This window comes from Ochotona curzoniae, unplaced genomic scaffold (genome assembly GCF_017591425.1).
Source record: "Ochotona curzoniae isolate NIBS_2020 unplaced genomic scaffold, NIBS_Ocur_1.0 scaffold_4701, whole genome shotgun sequence".
Lineage (NCBI taxonomy): Eukaryota > Metazoa > Chordata > Mammalia > Lagomorpha > Ochotonidae > Ochotona > Ochotona curzoniae.
Window position 1 is genome coordinate 84,413,593 of NW_024467122.1, and position 26,416 is coordinate 84,440,008.

General features: G+C 43.4%; 1 protein-coding gene across 2 annotated transcripts in view; it reads left to right on the forward strand.

Moving 5' to 3' along the window:
- Positions 1-26,416, forward strand: part of UACA (uveal autoantigen with coiled-coil domains and ankyrin repeats) — a 94,796-nt gene that overhangs the window by 45,813 nt on the left and 22,567 nt on the right. For both annotated transcript variants that reach the window (XM_040968950.1, XM_040968951.1), the window contains exons 3-10: positions 3,709-3,797; positions 6,643-6,707; positions 10,806-10,863; positions 16,193-16,263; positions 16,365-16,471; positions 19,944-20,125; positions 22,624-22,661; positions 25,309-25,377. In XM_040968950.1, coding sequence (XP_040824884.1) covers positions 3,709-3,797; positions 6,643-6,707; positions 10,806-10,863; positions 16,193-16,263; positions 16,365-16,471; positions 19,944-20,125; positions 22,624-22,661; positions 25,309-25,377 — 679 coding nt within the window. The remainder of the gene's footprint in view (positions 1-3,708; positions 3,798-6,642; positions 6,708-10,805; positions 10,864-16,192; positions 16,264-16,364; positions 16,472-19,943; positions 20,126-22,623; positions 22,662-25,308; positions 25,378-26,416) is intronic.

Consider the following 26,416-nt stretch of genomic DNA (forward strand, 5'->3'; position numbering starts at 1 on the left):
AGGTGAATATACAGAGAGAAGGAGAGATAGAGAGGAAGATCTTCCGTCCGTCGATTCACTCCCCAAGCGGCTGCAATGGCCGTAGCTGAGCCAATCCAAAGCCAGGAGCCCAGAGCCTCTTCCAGGTCTGCCATGCAGGTGCAGGGTCCCAAGGGTTTGGGCCGTCCTCGACTGCTTTCCCAGGCCACAAGCAGGGAGCTGGATGGGAAGTGGAGTTGCTGGGACTAGAACCAGCGCCCACATGGGATCCTGGTGTGTTCAAGGCGAGGACTTTAGCAGCTATGCTATCACTCCGGGCCCTTGTTTTTTTTCTTAAAAAAGTTTTTTTTCAAACAAGAGCTTACATTTGCACCAAATGCCCGACCTTGACACAATCAAATTTACAGGCCTTTTCCATGCATCAAGGATTTTATCACCCTTGGAACCATAACTTGGTGCATAGTAAAGGTTTCTTTCCTTACCTTATCAGACAACTTGTTTTTCATATCTTTCTTGATTCTCCTCAGCATAAATGGTTTCAAGATCATGTGTAAGCGAGAGAGTTGATCTGAAATGCCAGGAGGCCCCTTCACATTACATTGATTCAACGTAAACAGTCAAAACAAATACTAAGCTCAGCTGTCACTAAACCTTTTATATCACAATTGTTTCAATAATTCTAGGAAAACAGCTTTTAAACTTCTTTTTAAGTGGAAATTCAAAGAATATATTCTATACCATCATGCTAAAATCAACACCACAAATGAGTTAGGCTCTAGTTTTCATTAGAATTTACTTTCATAGTGTTTATGCTTTCCCAATGATAAGGTTCTTGTATAGGTCTAACACAGGCTATCTCTGACTTCCAGTGTCCCCCTCAAAATCATTCAACTGCTAACATTTTAACAACTTGAAATAAAAAAAGATCTTCCATCTGGTGGTTCACTCTCCAAGCGACTGCAATGGTCGGAGCTGAGCTGATCTGAAGCCATTAGCCCTTTCCAGATCTCCCACGTGGGTACGGGGTCCCAAGGCTTTGGGCAGTTCTCCACTGCCTTCCCACGCCACAAGCAGGGAGCTAGAAGGGAAGTGGAACAGCTGGGATATGAACTGAAGTTCATACGGGAATCCTGGTGCATAGATGGCGAGGACTTTAGACACTGGGTTACTGTGCTGGGCTCCTTATAAAAACTTTATTCAAAATTTATTTTTATCTCTATTATCATCATATTCAAATTGTATTTTTGTAGCCAGCAGTAATTGGGTCACATTTTAAAAATAATCCATTTTAACAGCCTCTGTGTTTTGTGTATTATTTCATATATTCATTTTTATAAGTATATTTTTCTCTCGTCTGCCTCTTTCCTTGCATTTATTTAAGTTTTTTCAATGACATTCTTATAATTTGCTTTGATAATCACCAGCTTAACATTTTACTAAGTCTACTTCTATAGAGCAGTTTTTCAGAGACATATATAACTCTTTGCATACATGTTAACGATTCCTTCTGTTGATAGCCCATCAACATTAATAAGGTATTTTGTATTTTTTGTACTTTCTTCACTTGTCACCAGTGTTGTGTCCGTCCACTTTGAAAGTCTTCATGTTTGGGAGCTGAGACGTCAAAACAAACAGGGAGCTTGCTATGGCTTAGTAGGCTAAGCTTCTGTCTGCAATTCCAGCATCCCATATGTGTGCCGGTTTGTTTCCTGGCTGCTCTACTTATCCAGCTCCCTGCTTATGGCCTGGGAAAGTAGCAGAGGATGTCCCAAGTCCTTGGGCCTCTGCGCCCGCCTGGGAGACCCAGAAGAAGCTATCGGCTGCTGGCTTTCCATCGCTCAGCTCTGGCATTTACGGCCATCTGGGGAGTGAGCCAGCAGGTGGAAGATCTCTCTCTCTCTCTAACTCTGCCTTTCAAATAAAAACACATCTCTAGAAAGAGATATTAAAACAGGAAAACAATTAAAAATGGGATCTTCAAGATTGTTGAGACCAAATTCCATTGTTTTGAAGGGGATTGACATTCTTTCAAAACTTCTGGTGTGGATTACGGAATCTAATTCCATTTTTCATTGTTGCAGAGACTAAATGTTACCTTGCAGCTTTACAGCAACTTACATTTCTCTAGATTGGGATTTAACTGACTGTGAAGAACAGTGCATTGTATTTACCAGAAACATTTCTTCTCTCTAACTCCCAATTATACAGTCTTGCTTTGCTTAGCTGTTGGTCCCCAGTATATGTGGATATTGATTGTAAAACTAATAACATCACTTGACTGAGTGTAGTAATATGTGGAAATGGATTGCAGGCTGTCATCAGGTTTTGTTTCTAAGCATGTAGGTATTCAAATGTTTGAGAGTTTCCATCTGTCTAACATCGTTATTGGTTGTGTGGAAATACTAGAAAGAAAAATGACCCCAAATTCCTGTACTTATTCAGTTACCATTTGAGACAGAAGAGATTGATTAACTATAGGGGGATGCTGAATTTATTTATATATCATGAAGTATTCAGCTCTGTACAGAATGAAAGAGGCAGGAATGGAGGGACTGGGAGCCCTAGCGGTTGAGGGGAGTGTTGTGACACAGCGGTGCCAGGGATGCTGTCCCTGGAGAGCGCTGTGTGCAGTGTCCATACCAGGAGCCTTGTAGAGCACCCGCCGTCCTTGGTCTTCTGCAGAGCTGTCACCGTCCTGGCTCAGGACCTCAGCTCTGCATTACCCTGAGCCATCGTTCTTTACTAGCAACTCTTCCTGGGCTTGTCCTCACGGTTCAGATGTGGTAGAGTAGTCAAGGACAGGTGTAACTGGACACAAAATATTTCTGTAAAGGTTTGTTGATTTCTGAATTCCTAGATGCCAAAGGAATAATGGGGTGTTTTGCTAACTGGTATCTTCAGCACTTGTTGGTTTAACATTTGCTTCTTTCTTTTTAAAAAATTTGTTTATCTTACAGGCAGACTTTCAGAGAAAAGAGGGAGACAGAGATCTTCCATCTATCTGCTAGGTCACTGGGTCACTCACATGGGTGCAACGGTGAGGGCTGGGTTAGGCTGAAGCCAAGAACCTGGAACTCCAGCCAGGTTTCTCACATGGGTGGCAGAGGCTTAAGTACTCAGGGCATCCTTCGCTGTTGCTAAGTGTTTTGGAAAATGTTTGCCTTGAAAGTAAATGGGATACTTCCCCCCAACCCCTCGTATGTGTAGACTGGGGATGCTTAATATAAAATTCCCACATTTAAAAAAAGATTTATTTATTTTTATTGGAAAGGCAGATTAGATTTGTGGAGAGAAGGATAGCCAGAGAAAGATCTTTCATCTGCTGATTTGCTCCCCAGGTGGCTGCTGCAATGGCTGGAGCTGAGCCGATCTGAAGCCTGGAGCCTGGAGCTTCTTCCAGGTCTCCCACGTGGGTTTAGGGTCCTAAGGTTTGGGCCATTGTCTCTTGCCTTCCCAGGCCACAGGCAGGGAGTTGGATGGGTAATGGAACGGCTGGAACATGAACCAGCACCCCAATGGGATCCTGGTGCTTGTAAGGTGAGGATGTAGCCATTGAGCCATTGCACCAGCCCCTTTTTGGGTTTTTAATTTTGAATTAGTGATTCTCAACCTATTGTAATGTAATATTTAAAATTATGTGCGTGTGTTGAAGAAGCAGTGGGATTAATGTCACATTCAAATTGCCATTTGGTAGTTTCTGTGACATACCAAATACTTTCTTTCTCTCAGCTTCCATGTTGTGGCCTCAAAGGGGAATCTCGAGTGCTTGAATGCCATCCTGATACATGGAATTGATATCACGACCAGTGACACTGCAGGTAGGTGTGGTCTCCACAGCCAGCCACCAAGGAGGACACCAACATCCTGAAGTCTCATTTTCTGAAGACCTGTTAGGGTTGTTTCGTTTGAATTCACACCCCCTCACTTTGCAGTCATTCAGTTGTAGGTGTCTTGTCATAGAGAACTAATTGCCTCAAGTAGCAACCACAAGAGCAGATGGTGTTTGTGTGACACTTAGGTACCCACTCTGCTTGGCTTTGCATGTTATTAACTCCTTTTTTTCACATTGGCATCATGAGGATGTGAGGAGCTGAACTGTTAGGAAGCCTGCTCGAGGCGCTGCAGTGGGTAGGTAAGTTGAGCTCTGTGTTCTTGACCTTTTTGTTCCAACAAAGAACCTATTCTGTTTGGTCATTTTAAAAAAATAGCTTTTTAAAAGTTTTGTTGATTTTTATCTGCAAGGCAGATGTTGCAGAGAAAGGAGAGATAGAGAAGGTCTGCCATCTGCTCATTCACTTCCCAAATGGCTGCAATGGCCAGAGCTCAGCTGATCAGAAGCTGAGAGTCAGATGCCTCTTTGGGGTCTCCCATGTGGTTGCAGATCCCAAGGACTTGGGGCATCATCCAGCAGAGACTTGGATCAGAAGTGGAGCAGCTGGGACACAAACTGGTGCCCATATGGGTGTCGGTGCCACAGGGTGGAGGCAGTGACCTTGCTTCAGTGTTGCTGCTCTAGCCCCCCAACAGTTTCATTTATTTGAAAGGCATTGTGAAGGGGTGACTGGAACGTGTGAGAGAGAGAGACACCAAGAAAGCTCTTTTTCTTCGTTTGATTCATTCTCCAACTGATTGTAATGGCCGAAACCAGGAGCCATGATCTATGTTCTTGTCTCCCACATTGGTGGTAGACGCCCAAATACTGTGTTTCTAGACACATCAGCAGGAAGTTTGGTTGGAATCAGAGTAGCTGGGACCAGAACCAGTACTTTGGCATCATAGGAGGCTACTTAACCCACAATACCACAACACCAGCCCCGTTGGGCTAGGCGTATCTCATCAGAACACTGAAGACCATTTATTTATTGTGATGATTTTGGGTCAAGGAGATTGCTTTTCTTGTTTTCTTGTCCTTTTTTGTTTTCTTGTCTGCGCTGGGCCTCTCTACCAGGTGACCACTGCAGTGACTGCTGCCCACCCCGTTAAAGGCAGGTGAAGCTCAGTGGCTCTTTCCCTAGGCTGTGTCCCAGGCACCCTGCTTACTGCTCCCCATCTTTTGCTTATGCTGCAACTCAGCTACATTTTAATTTGATTTGTTGTATTACGTTTGTCACTTGAGTCGTTCTTTCTTGAGGGCAGGAACCTTTTCTCAATTTCTAACAAGGTTAATGCAATCCAGAACAACCATTTGCTACATTAAAAGATTTTATACTAAAAGATATTTTCTGAAAAGTGTCTTTTAAGTGACTAGATTTAAAGTTTGTGTAGTTTAGAGGCGTTTGTGGCCCAGATCTTACTGGACATGCTCTTCTTTCCTTTACTTATTTTCTAGTGCTTCATACTCGTGGGTATGAAGATCTCAGATCTTAAATCTCAGATCTCCCCGCTGTTTTGGTGCCCATTTCCAGTGTCTGACTTGGGCCTTTTCTTAGCCCTGACCTGACATTTTTGTGTAACCAAGCTCTGTACCACTTTGCTCACCACCAGAGGAGTCGCCACTGCCATCCCCCGCAGTGCCCACTCTGTACCTTTGTTACTTCACCTTTAATGGCACTGCTTTTGGTCACCTTCAAAATGTAACATGTTTCTTAGATATTTACCCTTGGTCAGTAGGACTTGGAAATCTGAAGTGATCACGCCTCATTTTCTCATCGCTGGAGGATGTTCAGTTGTGGTTGAATGGGTTCTGTCTCCAGCTGGGTAGTGTTAGTGTAGAGGTGATCAGGCTTAGGAAAACTTACCCATTTATGTGAGCTCATGTAAAACTGACAGGCGAAAGCCACCTTACTACTCTATCTGGGATAAACAGAATGTATGTTACTTCCTTTCTGGCAGAAGGATGTATTAATGAAAACAAGTTATGTTTTAAGAAATTTGTGAGGTTAGAGGAATAGAAAGATCATGGAAAACTGAAAGGCAGCATAATCTGGTGGAACTCTTTCACCATTCAGAGTGATGATAGGTGTCCAAAAATAACAGATGTTTTCAGATGTGTCTGGATAGAGAATTATTTCATATGAGATTGCTTTGCCAGTGCACAGAGTAAACATTTCAGACTACTTGCTAATCTCTGCTCTTTACCCGTTGCGGTATTTCCTTGAAGTTACGTATTTTAGAACACATTGTTTTGGACAAATTATTTGACTTGCCAAGACAGAATTTCATTGTGAACTTGAAGGTTTAACAGAAGCAGAATTCTTGCAGAATGTCCTTTCTGTGACTTTACACTTTTGTTTGTTTGTTTTTTTAAATCTCTGGCATCCATGCTGCCTTTTTCTTCTTCTTCTTTTTTTCTTTCTGATGATGCTCTGTGTCATGGAGGTATTTCTTCCCTTTTCTTTCCCCGTGCTCCTGTTCCTCCCGCCCCCTGCTGCCTGTTCCAGTGTTTACCTGCGTGCTCCTTTCTCCACGGACGCAGTGTGGACCAGACAGGTTCCTGCTCTGTGTGGATTTGCATGGTTAATGTTCTAGTCATACTCACTGCTTTGGTGTGCACAGTATCTGACACAAAACCGTCAAAGCAGGTTAAGTCATCTTAGCAAACTGTAAGCCTGCTGACAAATGAAGTGTCCTGTGAACTAATTTTGAGAAAAAAAAAAGTATATCTTCATGAAAAATCATGTAATGCTAATAATGCTTCACAGGTATTTTTTACTTATTTTCTAGGGAGAAATGCCCTTCACCTGGCTGCTAAGTATGGCCATGTGTTATGCCTGCAGAAGCTCCTCCAGGTAGTACAAGCGGTTGATGCTGTTTCTTTGTTGACTAAATCACCGATGTATCTTTGTGATTTGATATCAAAGCAAATGCCTGGCTAACTTTGGCTGTTAGCTGACATAATATTTTTTTTCCATCGTGTGTGAAGGAATGTGAACGGTAAAGAACAAGAACTCTGAGGAAGTGAATTGCATAACTCAGTGTATTAAAAACAAATAACAAAGACTTGGCCTTCCTGTTGACATTTGCTAGAGATTGGAATCTCTTCTTGTCTAGAAAATGACTGAAGGTAAAGTGATACAGTGCAGATCTCTGTGATCCTGTAAAACACAGTTAGATCGGACTACATCAAATTACCAACAGTAGTTAAATATTCAGAATTCTATAAACTTTTTTTATTTTATGAATTCTATTTCTCTTTTATGATGAATTTCTCACCACAAATATGCATTTTTATTGTAAAATTTTAACAGTACAGCAGTGTATAGAATTTTTGTTTTGTCTTTTAATTGTACAAATGTTATTTTTGATAATTTTGATGTATTTGATTAGGGTATGAAGGGTCAAAGCTAGAGGAAGCTCAGTGAGACCTTATTTTCACGTTCTCTTTTTTCCTTCCTGTATGTGGGGGGAGGGGAGAAATAGGGGGAGAAGTCATACCTACCCTCCCAACCATCCTAGGGTCCCTTATGTGGGGCATGCTCCGAGGGTCCTGTTCAGATGGTTTTGATAGTTCAGCAGTTCTGAATCAGGGCTGCTCCTACCACTCCAATCACGATGAAATCTCTCCAGAATCCACTGCTGACATAGTCCACCTTAGAATCTCTGTTTGCCCAGATTTTCACTGCCAATACTCGGTTGGGACATATGATTGATTTGTTCTGTCCTCCGTCCTGTTGTGGTACAAGGTGTCCTCTGCAGGTTCCTATGGTCTGCCATATCCTCCATGTGCACCTGGAAATGCTGCCCACTGCTCTATCTAAGCCATTGAGGAGGCCCAGCTCTGAGAGATACATTCCACAGTCAGACCGTGGAACCTGCAATTTCCTCCATGATTGGAATTCTGAAACCAGCAGTTCAGTTGGAGGGATTGCCAAAGAAACTTCATCTGAAGTGATCCCAGACCTAATTCTTGTGTGTGCATGCATGCCCATACAGGGTCCAGTACAGTCTGCTGCCCAAATCGGCCTATGTGCACAATGTCAGTTGCAATTGCTGGGTCAGTTGTCTCTAGCCCTATCTTCTGTTCAAACTAATGGGTGTTGCAGTCCAACCCGATCCTGCCCATTGCACACTTGGCACTTAGGCAAACCAGTGGGAGTTGTAGCCTAGTGGTTCTGCACTTTAGCTTGATAGAGTTTTACACCTCAGCCAGCATCTGCTAGCTGATGCTGCGGCAAAGCCCAACCAACCCTCACCCACTCTGGCTAATGCATGTACCAGTAGGTGCAGTCCACCTAGCCTGACTTGTCTCTGATCCAGCTTAAATGCAAGCCAAAAAGTGTTGTAGCCCTACCCAGTGTGTCCCCAATCCCAGCTCTCACACTCATCAGTGGGAATAGTGGCCCAGCAGGGGAGCTCCCTACAGCCCCCTACCGGGTTTGCCTGTTCTCCCCTCGGTCTATGTGTGCTGGTTGGGTGCTGTGACCCAGTCTGGCATGGAGCGCCTCACCTTGGTATTTGCCAGTGGGTGCTATAGCCTGACTCGGCCCAGCCCACCCCCAGTTCCAGCTCACACTGGTGGGGACTACAGCCTAGCTAGCCCAGTGAGCCCCCAGTTCTGGCCCTAATGTGAACTTGCAGGTCATCATGACCTGACCAGGCATGATGACCCATACCATTCTGGCTGTCAGCTTTACCAGCAGATGCTATGAACTGACCCAGCCTGGCTTGCCCTAGACCTGAGCCAAAGGCAAGCCTGTGGGTTCTGTAACCTGACCTGGTCTGGGCTGCTTCCCTTCCTGGTTCTTGCACTTACCTGCAGGGACTGTGTACTAACAGAAGAATTCGCCAAACTTCTTCATCAGAACCTCTCCCAGTGGTAGATCTCATGCCCACCCGTAGGTTCATGGGCCATCCCTACTTAATCTACCTCCTGTCCTAGCCAGAACAGTGGTCTTTCCTGACCAGCCATCATCCAGTCCAGTTCTTAACTGCTGGGTGCTAAAGCCCAGCCAAGCCTGGTGCACATTCAGACACAGCTCACACATGGCTCAGCGGGATGGAGACCATGCCCAGCCCATTTCACCCTGATTCTTACAAGCACCAGTGGGTGCTGGAGTCTAACCTAGTCTTGCATGCCCCAGACCAAGCCCACACCCATGCTGAGGGACACTGCAGCCATGTCCAGACCAGACCGCAAACCCACTCCATCCCCTGCACTCACCATTGGGACCCACAACCCAGCCATGGCGTTCCCTTAGTTCCCCAACCAGGCCTGATCCCAGCAACAGATCTCACATGTGTCAGTGGTGCTCTGACCTAGCTTGGCATAGTTTCTTCCCTGTAGTGGCCTTTGCTGCGGACGCTGTAGCCTGGCCTGGCCCAGCCCAGCTGGCCCCCAGGCATAACTGTCGCTGGCAGGTGCTACAACTTGGCCCTGCTCAGTCTGCTCTCATTTCTAGTTCATGCAGACCAGCAGCTGTGGCAACCTAGCCCAGGATGACCTGCACTCCATCCTGTTTTCTGTTCTTGCCAGTGAGCTATGGTTGGCTTGGCTCTGCCTGGTCCACCACCTTCCAGAACCAGCTCACACACTTGCCGACAGATGGAGCTACCCTGCCCAGCATCCAGGCCTGGACCATGTGCTCATCAGCAGGAGCTATGCCCCATTAGGGGAGGTTCCCAGGTTCCCCTACTCACGCCACTCCCAGACCCAGATCTCACGTGTACCAGCAGGTACTTGGCCCTTATATGGCATGGCCTGTCCCATATGTCCCAGCCGTTGTATGAGCTGGTGCAACCTCGCTCACCCCACACTCTGTTTTAGGGTGCTCATGTGGGTGCTGCCGCTAGGACCTGTCCTGCTTGCTCCCAGCCCCGGCATTGGTGAGCGTCTGTGAGTTCCATGGTCACACCTAACTCAGTCCATCACCATCCTAACTCTCAGGCTAACCAGTGGGACTTCTAGTTTCATAGGGTTAGGCCCACATATCCCCCACAGAATCCACCCCTGGGTCTGGTTCTCTTGCATGCTAGTTGGTTTCATGGCCTAGTCTAATGTGACCCATCCCCTGATCTGACACTTCACTGTCAGGTACTGGGATCTAGGCCTGCTAGACAGGCCCCCAGTCATAGCCTGCGTGTGCACTGGCATGTGGTGGTCAACCATGTTCCGTGCTAACAAGCCCAACCCAGGACTCCCATGTGGGCTGGTGCATCAGTCTGACCCATAAAGATCTTCATGTCTCTCCCCTCCAAACAACCAGGTCTCAGTCCCTTCTTTTATCTGCCAGTACAGTGGTCTTGTCGTTGAGTGTGCCTCAGCATTCATTCCTCACCTATGCATATAGTGGCCTTATCCATGGATGTCCAGTAGGCAGTAATTCCATAGTCCCAATTCCCCTATTGGATGACCAGCTAACAAATCCCGGCACTGATTGGCAGCCCACATGCCCTCCACCCGCCCAGCAGCGGTGGACAGGGAGCCAGGATCATCAACAAGAAGCCAACATGGGTTCCCCCAGCCACAGCCACGTGGCTGGGGCATCCAGACACCTGTGCCGCTAATCAGACTTAAAAGAGTTGGATGAACTCTTTGGCTGAAATAAGCTTTCAGAGTCCAGTTACATATTTGTCATTAAGTTTCACAGCAGAAGCATGTGTTTTTCCAATTCAGTATTTTGTTTTGAATTTTTCTAGAAAAAAAAAAGTTGAAACAATAACATTTTATGTAGTTCATGCTATTATAATGTACCATATGTTTCCTGTTTGGTAAAAACACTATTACATTTATAGTTATATAATGTGTTTTGTGTTTCTTGTCAGAATTGTTCCTGGATTGCCTAAAAACAATCAGTTGTTTTTTAAGATGAATAGCTTGTCATTTGAGTGTGCCTATTAAGGTTTAAATTTAAACTTCTCTAGATGAGCAATTTTGTGTTTTTCCACAGTACAATTGTCCCACTGAACACGTTGACCTGCAGGGAAGAACTGCGCTTCATGATGCAGGTAAAATTATTATGACTATTATTTTTAAAGAGATTTATTTTTATTGGAAAGTCAGATTTTACAGAGAGAAAGATCTATGTGCTGGTTCACCCCCAAGTGGCCACAATGACCAAAGCTGAGCTGATCAGGAGCCAGGAGCTGGGAGCTTCTTCCAGGTCTGCCATCCAGGCGCAGGGTCCCAAGGCTTTGGGCCGACCTCGAGTGCTTTCCCAGGCCACAAGCAGGGAGCTAGGTGGGAAGTGGAGCAGCTGGGATACAAACTGGGATCCTTGCAAGGCAAGGACTTAGCCACTAGGCTACCATGCTGGGCCTCTATTGTTTCTTTTAAAGATTTATATTGTTATTTGAAAGAGTTAAGAGGGAAGGAGACAGAGGGAGACACTGCATTCTCTGGTTCACTCCCTACATAGCTGCAGTGGCTGGGGTTGAGCCAGGCCAAAGCCAGGAGTCTGCAGCTTCTGGGTCTGCCATGTGGTTGCAGGACCCCAGGCATCCGGGCTGTCTTCCTGGTCTTCCCAGGCCATTATCAGGAAGTTGGGTCATAAGTGGAGCAGCCTGGACACAAACCAGTACCCACATGGGATGCTGGAATTGCAGACACGGCTTTTACCCGCTGTGCCACAATGCTGGCACAGAAGCTTTTGTTTGACGCATGCTTGTCAAAATATCTAGGCATTGAGTGAATATCTAAGTTCTAAATATGTTTATGTTCATGTAATTCATGAGGAACTAATGTTGAAAACTACTCACATGTTCCGATTTAAAGTTTATAAGACTGTGCCTCCTTCAGTAAGGCAGTTTTTACAGGCCATTTTGTTGAATCTTGAAAGCACACGGGCGAATAAACTATGATTTTGCTAACACAGAGCATCGAGTACTCCTGTGCCTCGGTATTTGTGTATGTGTGTGTGTGTGTGTGTGTGTGTGTGTGTGTGTGTGTGTGTTTATGTCTACTTGTATATGGTCAAGAATTATAGGAGATATGAGAAGTAGGAAGACATGTCATAATATTCCTAATCATACTCTTATTTTCTCCTCTAGAAAATGAAACTAATAATACTACTGGAGTAAGCACAAATTAAACCATCAATATTGGCTGTCATTTATTAACGTCTTAAAAATAGTAGTGCTATTTTCGTATAGGGTTGTTAGTGTTGAATATTATATCCACCATAATGTGCTCTGTTTAAGAAAATATTTATACCAATGATTTCACAGATTTTATTAGGTATTTATTTGGCTTTTGTCTTCATTATTGTTTAGGTGTCACTTACTTAAGAAGATACTTCAAATAAAAAAAATATTTAAGTGTTTCTGGAAGGTCCCATAGCATGAGCTCTTACTGACTCCTCAAGTATAACCTCCCACAGTTGAGGAAAGTGTTCATGTGTGGGTTAGCATGCTATGCCCTGAACATGTATTCTCCTTGCCTTGCTTCACATTTTTTTTCCCCACATTTTTATACCTTAATCTTCTTCTTGGAGCTTTTTTTTTGGGGGGGGGGTAATATTCCATACTCTTGCAATAGCTTAATGTATCAGTGAATTTTCTTCTCTTTTCTTGTTACATAGGATGGTATCATAGGTCCTGTGTGACCTCCATCCCTCCATCCTTAGCCCTCACTGCTCCTCTGTCTGGGGTCTCTGTCCATGACTTGGTAGAAGCAGAGTTGTGTGCTGTGTGCTCCAGCTGGCAGCTGCAGAGCACGTGTCCAGGCTCTAAGACCCATGCATGGAGGTACCTACAAGTCTGTACTCATAGACCCACTGTTTAGAGCCCGGCTGACTGATGGTGCCTATCTGTTACGAGGCTCAGAAATTGAGTCACTAGGTGAGGAGACGTGGCCCAGTTACTACTCAATGGAAGAAGGAACAGTTTGCTGAAAATTTGCCTTTTTCGCTGCAATCTCTCCAACCCTCTGGCCTTGCAGCTATTTCTGTAGCAGCCACTGCTTCCCACACACAGAGCCCTCCTCCCCTTCCCAAGAGAAAAGATGCACAAATCAATCCCATTCCTGCATCTGGACCAAATTACCAATATTACTGGGTGGGTGCAGTTCTCTGTCTTTAGCTGATGTAGCTCTCCATGGCACAGCAATCTGTAAATTCTGGTGCTGTCTGCTGCTCGCAGTGTGTGGTGACAAAACAAGCCCAGGATAGGTGAAGTGGAAACACACAGCCCCACAAGTGAGTGTCCCCTGTCAGCACCTCTCTGCCTCACACAGGGCTAGACTTCATGCTTGGGTTCTGGGGTCTGTTTCTTGACACGTTCTGGATACTGGCACCTTCCTGCTCTTGTTTTGAATGGAGATCCTGTCTGCCATTTGTGAAATTGCTGTTGTTTCACATGGCTATAACTGAGCTTGGCATCTCCAGGCAACTTAAGGGACTGAGAGTCTGAGTTTGCAGAATTCTGGCCACTCACAGCCTTGCTGGATTTCTGGTGTGTTTATTGGCAGTCTTCAGTATGCCAGAAACCATTTTAAAGTTCTTTTGTAGATGTGTGGTTCTTCAGCTTTCTTTATTTCGCCCTTATTTTCGTAGTCAGTACTTCCAAGACTTCTGAGATACTGGGCCTCACTAGGAATTTAATGTTCTTGACTAATCTCTATTCCAGGACTGGATCTTCTCTTTTTCCTAGTGGGAAGGTTTGACTGGATCTTGTTCCTTGTGGGAATTTTTTCCCCCAAAATTTGTTTATTTATTTGTTTGTTGGAAAGTCAGATATACATAGAGGAGGGAGAGACAGAGAAGAAGATTTTCCATCTGTTGATTCATTCCCCAAGTGGCTGCAATGGCTGGAACTGAGCTGATCCAAAGCCAGGATCCTGGAGCATCTTCTGCCAGGTCTCCCACGTGGGTGCAGGGTCCCAAGACATTGGGCTGTCCTCGACTGCTTTCCCAGGCTGCCAGTAGGGAACTGGAAGGGAAGTGGGGCTGCCGGGATTAGAGCCAGCGCTCATGTGGGATGCATATGCAAGGCGCATGCAAGGCGAGGACTTTAGCCACTAGGCCACCATGCCAGGCCCCTTTTGGGGGAAGGTTTGTGAGACAAACTGTGAGCAAAAAGTTTCTCTCCCACAGTTTGCTGCAGGCAGCAGTTGGCCTCATCATACCTGCAAGGTCCCAGATTCCTGGCTTCTCTCTCCACCCCTCTCTCTGTTCAGGGCTCGCTAACCCCAACCCGAGCTTATCCTTTACTGAATGCTAAGGACATGCTCACATGTGGGCACTTTTCTATTGCTTGGCCAGAAAGACTTCAGACTCTCATGGCGTATCTTTCAGCTTATCAGAGCTGGTAAGCTCTTCCAACCATCTCGAGTAGCAAGATAACTCTGCATTTTTCTAGTCTCAACTAATTTGAATCACCATCTGCTTCCCAAGCATTGGAGCACTGCTGTGAGCATTAGGTCCTGGTTACGGTGGCGACACTGCTGACTGCAGGTTTTGTCTGAATCCAAGCTGAGATCAGCTCCATGCCAGAAAGACCCTGTGGTAGCACTGACTGTGACAACAGTCCAGAGCGCGTGCTTTGATTTCACAGCCCTAATGGTCAGATGTGCCTGTGCTCCACGGAGGCCTTCAGGGACTCAGCTCTTCACTCTTTGGCAGTGCTGCTGTCTCCTAGGTCCTTGCCTTCAGCACCGAGACCAGGCTGATAGTAGGCGCCTCTGCGTTGCAGCTTGCAGGAAGGGGAAAGCTGGCAGGGGAAGGTACAGGCCTGCTTTGGAAGCCTGGAAGTGGCACATATCCGTCGGCTGAATTCTGCTGAGGGCTCTAGGTTGCCCAGTCATGCTGAGCTACACAGGGCTCTCGGAGTTGTTTCCCTGCGCCAGCCAGTTTGGTGAGCAGCCAGAAGTCTGTACCGCGCCCTGCAGAGCTGATTGTGTGTGTTCAGTATGTGACAGTTCCGGCATTTATCATGCTTCATGGTTTTTTTTTTCATTCCTGCTTGTAATTGGACCTGGGTAGTGGTTAAGTTTAGAGTTTCAGAATTAACGCATTCAGGTTTAATTCATCTTTTATTGTTACATTTGGAGTTACATAAAAATATTAACTGCAGAATGGCAAGGAGAGAGTGACGAGGAGGGAGGAAGAGACAGAGAAAAACATTTTTCTATCTGCTGGTTTGTTCCCCCAGTGGCTACAGTGGTCTGGGTGGGCTAGTCAGAAGCCAGGAGCCCAGAACTCTATCTGGGGATCCCATGTGAGTGGGAGGGTCTCAGTACTTGGGCTGTCTTCCAGTTGTTTCCCAGGTGCATCATTAGGGTTCTAGCCTGAAAGAACGGTCCCTCCATTATGGGGTGCTGATATTGTAGGTGGCAACTTGACCTGCTTCTCCACAAACTGGTCCCACAGTTTTTCCAAAATATATATGAGCCCTGGTATTAACAGAAGAAGAAAGTAGTATGCTTTTTTTTTTCAAAAGACATCTTTCAAGTGATTCATTAACATTTTTGAAGTTTTGTCTTAAAGATTCAATTTCAGAAGTCCTCATGGAAGCAAGGTAGATGCAGAAAGTTTTATAATGAACATTAATATTCAGATATATCACTTTAATTTTTTTTCATGGAATGGCAACACTACCAATATAATTATGTTGTTTTCTTATTTAAATGATCGTTTTCAGTATTATTACTAGGCACTTCTGATTTTCAGTACAGCGTGAGTGTCCCTTATCTGAAATACTTGGGACTGTACGGGTTTCTAGGTTTCCAGCTGCTTGCTTGTAGCCTGGGAAAACAGTCAAAGATGGCCCAAGGACTTGGGACTCTGCATTCATGTGGGAGACCTGGAAGAAGCCCCTGGTTTGGCACCGTCCATTGTGGCCACTTGGAGTAAATCAGTGGACGGAAGATCTTCCTTTCTGTCTCCCCTCTTTGTATATCTGACTTTCCAATAAAAATAAGAAAAATAAATCTGTAAAAAATTTCACTGTGAATCATTGACATGATTATTCACAGTATAATCATGTGAATGATTCTTCTAAAATCTGAGTAACTGCAAAGATCAAGACAATAGCAGCCATGGTCAGAAATTTGTTGTAGTAAGAAATTCTTGTTTATATTATTCATATTCTCCCTTACAATGGCAGTGTCTTCTTGTCTTCCGCAGCATTTTCTTTGTCCCAATAAATTATAAAAATTCACAAACTGATTGAATACATTTTAAGATGGAAAGTTGATATTATGAACGAATGCTGAACTAATTGTGAAGGAGATGGCTCAGTGTGTTAGAAGTGGAATAGTTCATACCTTCTGTTGACCTAGTAAAGCACCATGTGTTGTACCAACACATCAATCATTAGTCATTTTTGTTGTTTCTCAAAGCCATGGCAGACTGTCCTTCCAGCATACAGCTGCTTTGCGACCACGGGGCCTCTGTGAATGCCAAAGACATAGTGAGTCAAATCAAATTTATCCTTATTTCTTTGCATGCGTTGTAAAACTGTTTTGTTGCATTTGTTGCCTTGCTCATGTTTTATTTCTCTTTATTCCTTAGGATGGGCGGACCCCACTTGTCCTGGCTACTCAGATGTGTAGACCAGCTATATGTCAACTGCTGATAGACAGAGGAGCAAATGTTAACTCCAGAGACAAACAGAACAGGTGAGTGCTTCCTTCCTGTCTGCTGCTGTGCCCTGCCTCCCTCCCCAGTCTTCTCGGTCCTCCCTGTCTGCTGCTGTGCCCTGCCTCCCCTTACCAATTAGGATCCATTTCTCCTTTTTTTCCATCTGTTAGGAAGCAGGAAGAGGGAAATAGTGAATGAAATACTGAATGACAGCAGTTGATTAGTTTGTTTGACCATTTTGTCATCAAAATTTAAGAGGAATTGCATCACAGTTATTTTTAAATTAGATTTGTTTACTTGAAAGGCAAAGCTACTGAGAGATAAAGAGACAGAGGGATTTTTCTGCCTGCTGCTTCACTCGCCAAATGGCTGCAGTGCCAGAGCTGTGCTAGGTGGAAGGCAGGAGCTCCATCCAGGTCTCCAGCATGGGTGTGCAGGCCATCCTCTGCTGTCTTCCCAGACGCATTAGTAGGGAGCTAGATCGGAAGGAGAGCAACAGGGACTTGGACCAGTGCCCATGCGGGATACTGGCATTGTGTGTTGTGTCTTAACCCTGTGGGTCACAAAACTGGCTCCTATTTGAAGTTTTAAAGAAAATATTTAATGAAATGAATATAAATAAGATTTAAAAATCATATACAGGAGCTGAAACTGTGGCGCAGTGAGTTAAGCTGCTGCCTGCAGTGCTAGCATGCCATATGGATGCCAGTTCCAGTCCTGACTGTTCTTTGTTCTTCCAATCTTGGTTCCTGCTTACGCACCCAGGAAAGCAGCAGAAAATGGCCTAAGTACTGGGACATCTGCCTTCCATGTGGAACTGCTGGATGAAGCTCCTGGCTCCTGGCTTCAGCCTGGCCCAGCCTTGCGCTTGTGGCCGTCTGGGGAGTGGACCAAAAAATAAAATGTTCCTGATTCTCCTTTTCCCTCTGCCATCTGCCTTTTAGATAGATAGATAGATAGATAGATAGATAGATAGATAGATAGATAGATAAACAAATAAGACACTTCATTTTAAATCACATTTGTTTTCTGCTCCTTCATTTGTGGATCTTTTGAGATGAAAGTGATTCCTGGGTGTTTTGGAACCTGACATGTCTATGTGATTGGCTCTTTCTTTGTTTTTTTGGATTTTTAAAAAAAAAAAAAAAAACTGGAAAGGCAGATTTACAGAGAGGAGAGACAAAGATCTTTTGTCTGCTGGTTCACTCCCCACAGCAGCTGGAGCTGAGCTGATCCAAAGCCAGGGGCGAGGTCTCCCACACTGATGCAGGTTCCTGAGGCTTTGGGCCGTCCTCAACTGCTTTCCCAGGCCACAGACAGGGAACTGCATGGGAAGTGGAGCTGCCAGGATTAGAACCAGTGCCCATATGGGATTCTGGTGAATACAAGGCGAGGATTTAGCCCCTGAGCCGTCACACTGGGCCCTGTGTGGCATGTTCTAGAATTTTTTCATTTCCTTATACTGCCAGGACTCAGTGCTGCCTCCTCTGAATCAAAGTCCATTCTATGTACTGCATTCCTTCAATTTATTCTCACTCCTAAATTCAGTGTTATTTCAGTTGATAGGCTCTGGTGATTTGTACCTGCTTTCCTCTTGTTTTTCTCCAGAGCTGGTTTATCATGCTGTTTACTCCAGTGTAATTCTGACGTTTATGATCACATTTCTGACATCAGATATCTTGAGTTATTCCCCCACATTTAGATGAAGTATTGTGGAGGGTTAAAATTGAAAATTCTATGATTCTCTAGAGGATCACAGTAAAACTGATGCTTTTTTTTCCTGAGAATGTGACTTGTTGGAGTTTGTTGGAAGTGGATAAATAGACTTTAGATGTCAGATTGTGTAGCTCTCAGTATTTTTATTGCCCAGTCATCTCAAAAAAAGGAAGTTCTTGAACATCTCAAATATTAATGTGATTTTTTAATCTTTTTTTTAATACATTTTATTTTTTATAATGATTACATGGTGGATCAGGGTGGGAAAATGGGTGTAGTCATTGCTTCCAAATTTGCTATTTCTTCTTGTTCCCGGGGCAAAGGGAGAAACACAGGGGGAAACTACTCATGCCTTTCCACACGTCCCGGTACCCAGGGATGAGGAGCCGCCACCTCATATCAACCCAGAGTCTCAATGTGTACATATTCCGAGGGTTCTGTCCAAGTGGTTTGGATAATCCTGAAATGCTGCCGACTCTACTGATTGAGGGTGATGTCACCCTCCCAGTGTTCATTGGCTCCATTGACCAAGATTTTTTGCTGTCATCGTTTGTTTGGGGTTGTTGTCCAGTTAGTTCTGTTCTGTTCCAGCACCAAATGACTTGCCATATTCTCCTTTTACAACAGGGCCTGTGTCCACTGCTAATGTCACTATTAAGAAATGTGTTTTAGTTTTTTTTGTTTAGAGAAAATATGGTTTGATCCAAGTATGACTAAGAAACCTTACTTTCAAAATCCCAGAGAGGGATGATTTGATTGAGTCACATAGATAGTTCTTCCCTTCCCCCCTCCTACCCCTAGAAATGTGTTTTATTTATTTGAAAGGCAGAGTTACAGAGAGAGCAGGAGAGACACAGAGACCATCGATACACTGGCTTACTCTCTAATGACTATGGGCAGTCCTAGCTGGGGTCTGCCTAAACCAGGAGCCTGGGAACTCCATCTGGGTTTCTCACATACGTGGCAGTGGCCATCCTCAGCTGCTTTCCTAAGTGTGTTAGCAGGGAACTCGCTTGGATGTGGGTGGCTGGAAGTGGAGCTTGTGCTCTTGTGGGGTGCTGGCGTTGCAGGTGGTGGATTGTCGCTCTGCACCACAACACTAGCCCCTCTGTCTGTTGAAGGCAACTTTGTGCATGTTGCTTGGAAATCCACCCAAAAGCTGTCAGATAGGGCAGCATGTGTTGTATAGACTAGATATCTTAGTTTTTGACACTGTTTCTTTAAGGTTCTTCTTCTTTTTTTTTTTTTTTTAAGTAAAAGACACTTTACCAAAAGTGAGAAATTATTACCACAGTTAAGCAGATGAGTCTTAAGCTTGTACCCAAGGGACAAGAACAGTATCATGAGATTTTCTGTTGTAGAAACAGCAAAGATCATAGTTTTAAGGATAGAGTAACCTTTTTATTGGTAATAAAATCAGGGTCAAATTATTTGCATGGATCTTAGACTTTGAGAAACTTAAATGCATCTGACTTGTATCCACGTACTGTTTGTACATCAACTGTTGTCTGAAATAGAGATCACGGAATATAATTGTGAAACTAGGACATTGTGATGCGATACAGAACTTACATGGGTAGGGTTCTTCGTCTTTAGCATTTGCTTCACTTATTTTATACATGTGATGCAGTTAGAATACAAGATAAAAATATGAAGTAAAATCTTCGACAAATGTAACTTCCTAAAGTGGTATTTGCTATTTAAGAATGAAGCCTTTGGTTTAAAAAAAATTCTGAACTGTTTTCTTTTTTTTTTTTTTTTCATCATTTTATGTTCTTTTGTTTTCACTTCTAGAACTGCTCTCATGCTAGGCTGTGAGTATGGTTGCAAAGATGCAGTGGACATCTTGATTAAAAATGGAGCTGACATCAGCTTGCTGGATGCCCTGGGCCATGACAGTGCATACTATGCAAGAATTGGTGATAATCTGGACATTCTGACCTTATTGAAGACGGCATCAGAAAATACCCACAAAGGTACCAGCAGTGTTGTGTGAGAACAGTCCAGGGAAATAAAGACAGGTTTCTGAAGACTTAGATAGCAGGACTGGAGTCTGACGAGCAAGGCATTCCTTCCTGACAAGTAGGATTAGCTGATCTCGCTGAGTGCTGTGGACTTGGCTCTGCTGTAGTCTACCAGATTCACAACAGTGTGCTACATGGTGGGCTCCATCAAAAAGTTCATAGAAAAGGAGAATTAAAAGATTAGATGATTTCAGTGTACATAATTTTTGAAATACACTCATAACTTTTCCATAATATGCACTTCCGGAAACTTTTTGAAGAGCCCTTGTGTCTCATCTAGTTTATCTGGTGAGCCCTGACACTGCAAAGTTTAAAAACGGAGGAAGAAGAATCAATGGAAGGTTTTTTTTGGGGGGGTGAGGGGTAAAACTTCTGTTTGATAAGGAGTAGGGAAACTCCTAACATTGGAACTTATCAAATTTTAAAAAGCCTTATGGAGGTAGGAGTTGTGGTGCAGCATGTCACCGAGTCCTTGCTTGGTTCACTCGCATTCCATGCCAGAATGCCATGGATCCAGTGCAGCCTGCATTGGAGACCCAAATTCCTGCTGATACCTCAGGGGTGCAGCAGATGGTGGCTGGTTGCTGCCAGCCTTGTGGGAGACCGAAATTCAGTTCCAGGCTTCTGGTTTCTTCCTGGTCCAGCTCCAACCATCGTGGGCTTTTGTTGAATGAACCAGGAGATGGGATCTCTGTCTCTTTCTGTACCTCTCTGTCCCTCTCTTCCTCCATTTGTTTCTCTTCCTTTCTATGCATTTGAAATAAATACTTCCCACTTACATTTATCAAACACTCATAGCAAGTGTTATTCTGTCTCTTAAAAACAAGTTATAGGGCCTGGTGTGGTAGCCTAGTGGCTAAAGTCCTCACCTTGCATGTACCCGGGATTCCATATGAGCACTGGATCTGATCCTGGCAGCCTCACCTCCCATCCAGCTCCCTGCTTGTGGCCTGGGAAAGCAGTTGAGGTCGGTCCAAAGCCTTGGGACCCTGCGAACGTGTGGGAGACCTGTAGGAAGTTCCTGGCTCCTGGCTTCGGATCAGCTCAGCTCAGGCCGTTATGGCCACTTGGGGAGTGAATTAAAGGATAGAAGATCTCCTTCTCTGTTTTTCCTCCTCTCTGTATATCTGACTTTCTAATAAAAGTTAAATAAACTTTTTTCAAAGCAAATTAGGAAATTAAGTATAGTGAGTAAATTTAAATCACTCATCCTGCCACTAAGCTTCTGTGAACATTGTGAAGAATATCCGTTCATTTTTCCATATGTAATATTGAAGCCATCTATAATCCTGCGTTCGACCTTATATTCTTATGTTTTGAATGCTTTTTCCTCATAAATAAAAGCTTTTACTATGATGTTTTGTTTACTCATGCATACGATTTAAAATTTTTTAAAATTTCATTTAATAATACAATTTTCTATAGATGATATTTGTCAATTTTCACTAGTAGCGATACAGTGTCTTTATTTGTAAATATTTGAGCATATTTTTATTATTTTCTTAGGATCATTTCCTAGAAATTGTATCACTGGCTTCAGAGTATACACATCTCTCTCTCTCTCTCTCTTTTTAACAGATTTGTTTATTTTTATTTGGAAGGCAGATTTACTGAGAGAGAGACTGATGAATCTTCCTTTGGCTGTCTCCCTCCCCAAATGACCGCAGAAGCCAGAGTTGAGCTGATCTGGAGCCAAGAGCTTCTTCTATGTCTCCCACCTGGGTGGGTGCAGGAGCCCAAGGACTTGAGTCAGCCTCTGCTGCTCTCGCAGGTTCTAAGCATCAGGAGCTGGATTGGAAATGGAGCAGCTGGGACACAAACCACTGCCCGTGGGAGGTGCTTCATACAGAGGATTGTACTGACATGTTGCCTTCCAATGTAGACATGATATAATTTGTCTGTTTTCTTTCTCCTCTCTCTGACCTTGACTATTATATATCCAAAACTAGTAATTTAGTAGATATAATTGTGTTTTAGCATTGCTTTAAATGTTGGAAATAAAACGTAGCAAGCTTTGGAAGAAACCTTGAATTTATCCTAATTTTTGTTTTGGAGAGACAGGAAAAGAGGCATACGAGAGATGAGAGAGAGAGAGAGAGAGAGAATAAACTCCTGTTCACTGATTCAGTTCCTAAATACCCACGGTGATTGTTCCATTGAGAATTACAATCCAAGAATCCCATGTTAGAAACTCCCCAGGTATTTGAGACATCACTCCTGACTCCTGAGGCTTTAAGTTAGTTTTTTAGTTAGATTCAGTGCCAGAACCAGACATGAAACCTAGCTACTGGGATATGGAGGCAGGTGTCTGTCCTGTTAGGTTAAGAATAAGCTCCTTGATATTTATTTAATATTAACTCGGTTGTGTATTTTAGGGAATGGGCAACTCAGAGTTAACTACTTTCTCATCATTTTTTCTGTTTTTTTTTTTTTTTTTTTTAAATCTTCAGGGAGAGAACATTGGAAGAAGGGACCACCTGTACAACAGGTAGATCTTAAATAAAAAATTATATGTGAGGTTTAAGAGCAGTCCCTAGGGGTGGCCAGCTAATGGTTATTTATAACTGTTTTGGATGCCAGTACTCCAGTCACTTACTCCCTGTGGAACCCTGCATCTTAAGATCATGAGATCCTATCAGTTGAGACAATAATCTTAACTACAATGCAGTCTCCTAACTGGAGGCCTGAGTATCCAGCCCTTCCAAGTAGGGGATAGCACACCTCATTGAGATACTTAAATGATGAGTTGTAACGGGGAAGATCATAGACAGTTCCCCTACTGTCTCTTATTCATGAAGTGGAATGTTTACTTTTGTGGGAAAATTTTTCCAATGCAGTAAGAAATTAAGGAAATACAAGTAAAAATCTGATTATACATCACCTTTTTTTTTTTCTAATTTCAATCTTTTTTTCCTCTGTTTTTATCTGAAGACCTTAAGAATTTAATACATGAAATAATTCACAGCCTGTACTAACTTTATTAACAAATCACTAGATGACTCTGGTTTTGTGTGTCAGTTTGAATAAATGTCTTGTGCTTTTCACTGTTCACTCTCAGTTAAAGTACGAGGGTTGGCTTTGAGCACTCCAGCTCCAACGCTAGTGCAGGTAGCATTCCTCCACTGCTGGCTGTTTCCTTCCAAGCTGTCAGCTTCTCTCTAGTGAGAGGAACCTGGGCACTTGCAAACCCCGAAGGAGAATAAGCAGGTACCTTTTGATCATCACACATCTTATCCCGTCACTTGATTTGAAAACTTCATCAAAGTTTGTTTTCCTTTTCAGTTGGTAACAGTTCATGCATTCATGCATGGGTCATGTCTGTTGACATTTTTGCTTTCCATCCGAGACAGTTGTCCCACCTTGTCATTTCTCACATAGAATGGAGTGGAGTGAAGGCAAATGTGTGCTGTGATGTGTATGCCAGCCATTTCTTGTGAATTGCATAGAACCTGAGTGTTAACATGGGAACGATACTCTGCTCAGCGCTTTAACATTTATCCAGTAGTACAAGGAGTTAACGTTTTTCTGTGAGCTTCTATGTTTCCAATGTTTGTTGAATAAACATAGTGACTCTCTGCTATAAATTGGATTTTTTCTTCATGGTGCTAAAAGATACGTAATCTTTGTTTTCAAGAAGCTTACTGTGTAATTTTTTTTAAGTTTTTTTTTTAATTGCATTTCATTTTATGACATCATTTCATAGTCTCTGAGCTTCCCCCAACCCCTCCCCATGCCTTCCCCCCATGGTGGATTACTCCACCTTGTTGCAGTTTTACAGTTCATCCAATTCAATTCAACAGTTTCTTGGGGAGACCATCTCTGGTCTAAACGCAGAGCTGGCAGAATATCGTTCCGACCAATTAAAAACCACAGCATAACATCAACAACAGTTTACAACATTATGGAGTTAATTGACATGGTATCGAGTGACTGATATGTTAGAAAATGTAGGTTCTTAACCGCATCCTGTGACTACTTCATTAACATTTCAATTTTAGTTTATGTACAACTGGCTTCTATCCACCTTAAAATGGCTATAGGATACTATTCAGCTGTCTCGTGTCTATTTTCATTTTAGTATTTAGCAGTTTATTGTGTTGAAGCATAATTTTTACTGAACTTGGCAGGTTTAAAAGACCAGTTTGGTTGTTCATTCAGTAAATATTTATTGAACATCTACAGCATTCTAACTGCTCTTTCCAAGTGCCAGATGTTGTAGTGGGAAATATCCCTGCCCTCGCAGAGCTCCCAGTAGATGAGGGAGAGGTCTGTATATCTGAAGACAAAATAGAATTAAGTGATGAGGAGGGCTAAAGACGGGGGTGCTCTGTGGGAGCAGACTCATACACTGAGGGAAGGGGGAGGTGTGTTTAGCATCTCTGTGAGTCATCACAGAGGACAGTGTGGCAGGAGTGTGTGCCTGGGGACAGAGAAGGACTTTTCTGTGAGGAGCAAGGGCTATGGATATCTGTTCACCAATGCCTGGGGATAACAGGCACTGTGAGGTGCACCAATAACCATATAACCAATATGTAACCAACCATATAACCATATAACCAATAACTGATAACCATAGCAGGGACGGGGCTGGGCCAGCTGTGCATGGTTCCATGGAACCAGATCTGCAGGAGAGTTTCTTTGTGGCTTGCACGTCAGGAGGGAAATGGGAAAGGATGGGTTGTTGTGGTCCAGGCTGTGTTGGCTGGAACATGAAGCAGCTGATGAGGACTCTGAACGGAAGGCTTGAGTGCGTGAGTTAGGCTAGAAGACATCAGAGCCCACTGGAAAAGCAGAGTGAGACTCCAGATGTGGTTGGGCACGATTATAGATAGAGAATACCTTTTTAAAATTGGCCTGTCCTGATTGTAGCTCCTTTCTCATCAAAATGCCTTAACATAACGTAATAAAATAAGTTAAAAAAAATAATAGAAGAAGAAGGCTTCAATAAAATCAAGAAGTAGTACAGACTGCATACAAAATCGTCCTGGACCTAGGTTCCGTTTTGAGTTTGTAAGTGGAAATACTGCCACCTTGTGTTGTATGCAGCTATTTTTAATATTGGATACACTAAACTGCTAACTGGGCGTATTGTTGTTGAGAAAACAGACTTACCTGCCAACTTATATTTCCCAAAGCGCAATTTGACACTTATGCAAGGTGAAGTAAATGCAACATCAAATCAGAGGCAGCATCGAAACATCCAGGTAAAATGGAAAAAGGAAATCCTTAAGAGTTCTTTCCCCTTGGCATGAATTCTGGTGGTGTTGGTGGGGTGGGGAGAAGTCAGGGAACAAGAAATGGAGAAAGGGTGGCATGCGTCAGGGAAAGTAAGGTGTCTTGCGATTTGTGATTCCTAGTGGTTTTTTTTTTTTTTATCTTAGTCCCTTCTGAAGGAATTGAATTTTGTTACCAGTGTTTGGGCCAGCCCTATGTAATTAAGTCATATGACATTAGAGAGTGTTCTAGAAAGTCTTGTTAACTATGTACAAGAGAAAGCAAATAATTTTATTTAAGCCTTTGTTGATTAAATGCCTGTTTAGTGATGCAAACCATGTTTGTATTCGTATTGGAAAATTAAATAAAAATTAGGTAATGAAGGTCAAAGTGATGGTCATTAATGTGGATAAAATAACATCTGAACTTTTCCTTAAAATCTTCCTAAATTTGATTAGGGAAAATAATTTGGCTAAATTAGACACACTTTTTTATTTCTTATTTTGATGAATGTTTTGAAAATAATTATGTCGATTATGTCAGAAGAGAATCCATACTTAGTTTAGTTTGCGATTGCAACACAATGAAATTGCAAATGGAATGGATAATTTCTGTATAATGAAAGCTTTTTACCTGTGTTTCTTTGGTTATTCTGTAGTGTTGACAAGATGAACTTTAGCTTTTTTAAAAAAAGTTTTTTTTGAAAGACAGAAAGAAGCAGGGTTTCCCTTCAGTTGGTTACTTTTCAAATGCCCCCATGTTGACGACTAAAGCCAGAATTGGGGACCCAGTTTGGGTCTCCCACGTGGGTGGTGCTTGGTCTGCCAACCATTCCTCCCAGGGTTTGTGTTAGCAGGGAGCTGAGTTAGGTTCAAAGCTGGGCATTCGGTGCAGGCTCTCTGAATGCAGGACATATGGAATCGTGTGCGACATGGATGTCTTCATTGCTAGGCCCACTGCCTGTCCCTAAGTGTAACCTGAAAACAGCAGCCACTTCTGTCTTCTCAGGGTACCCACTGAGGAACAAAA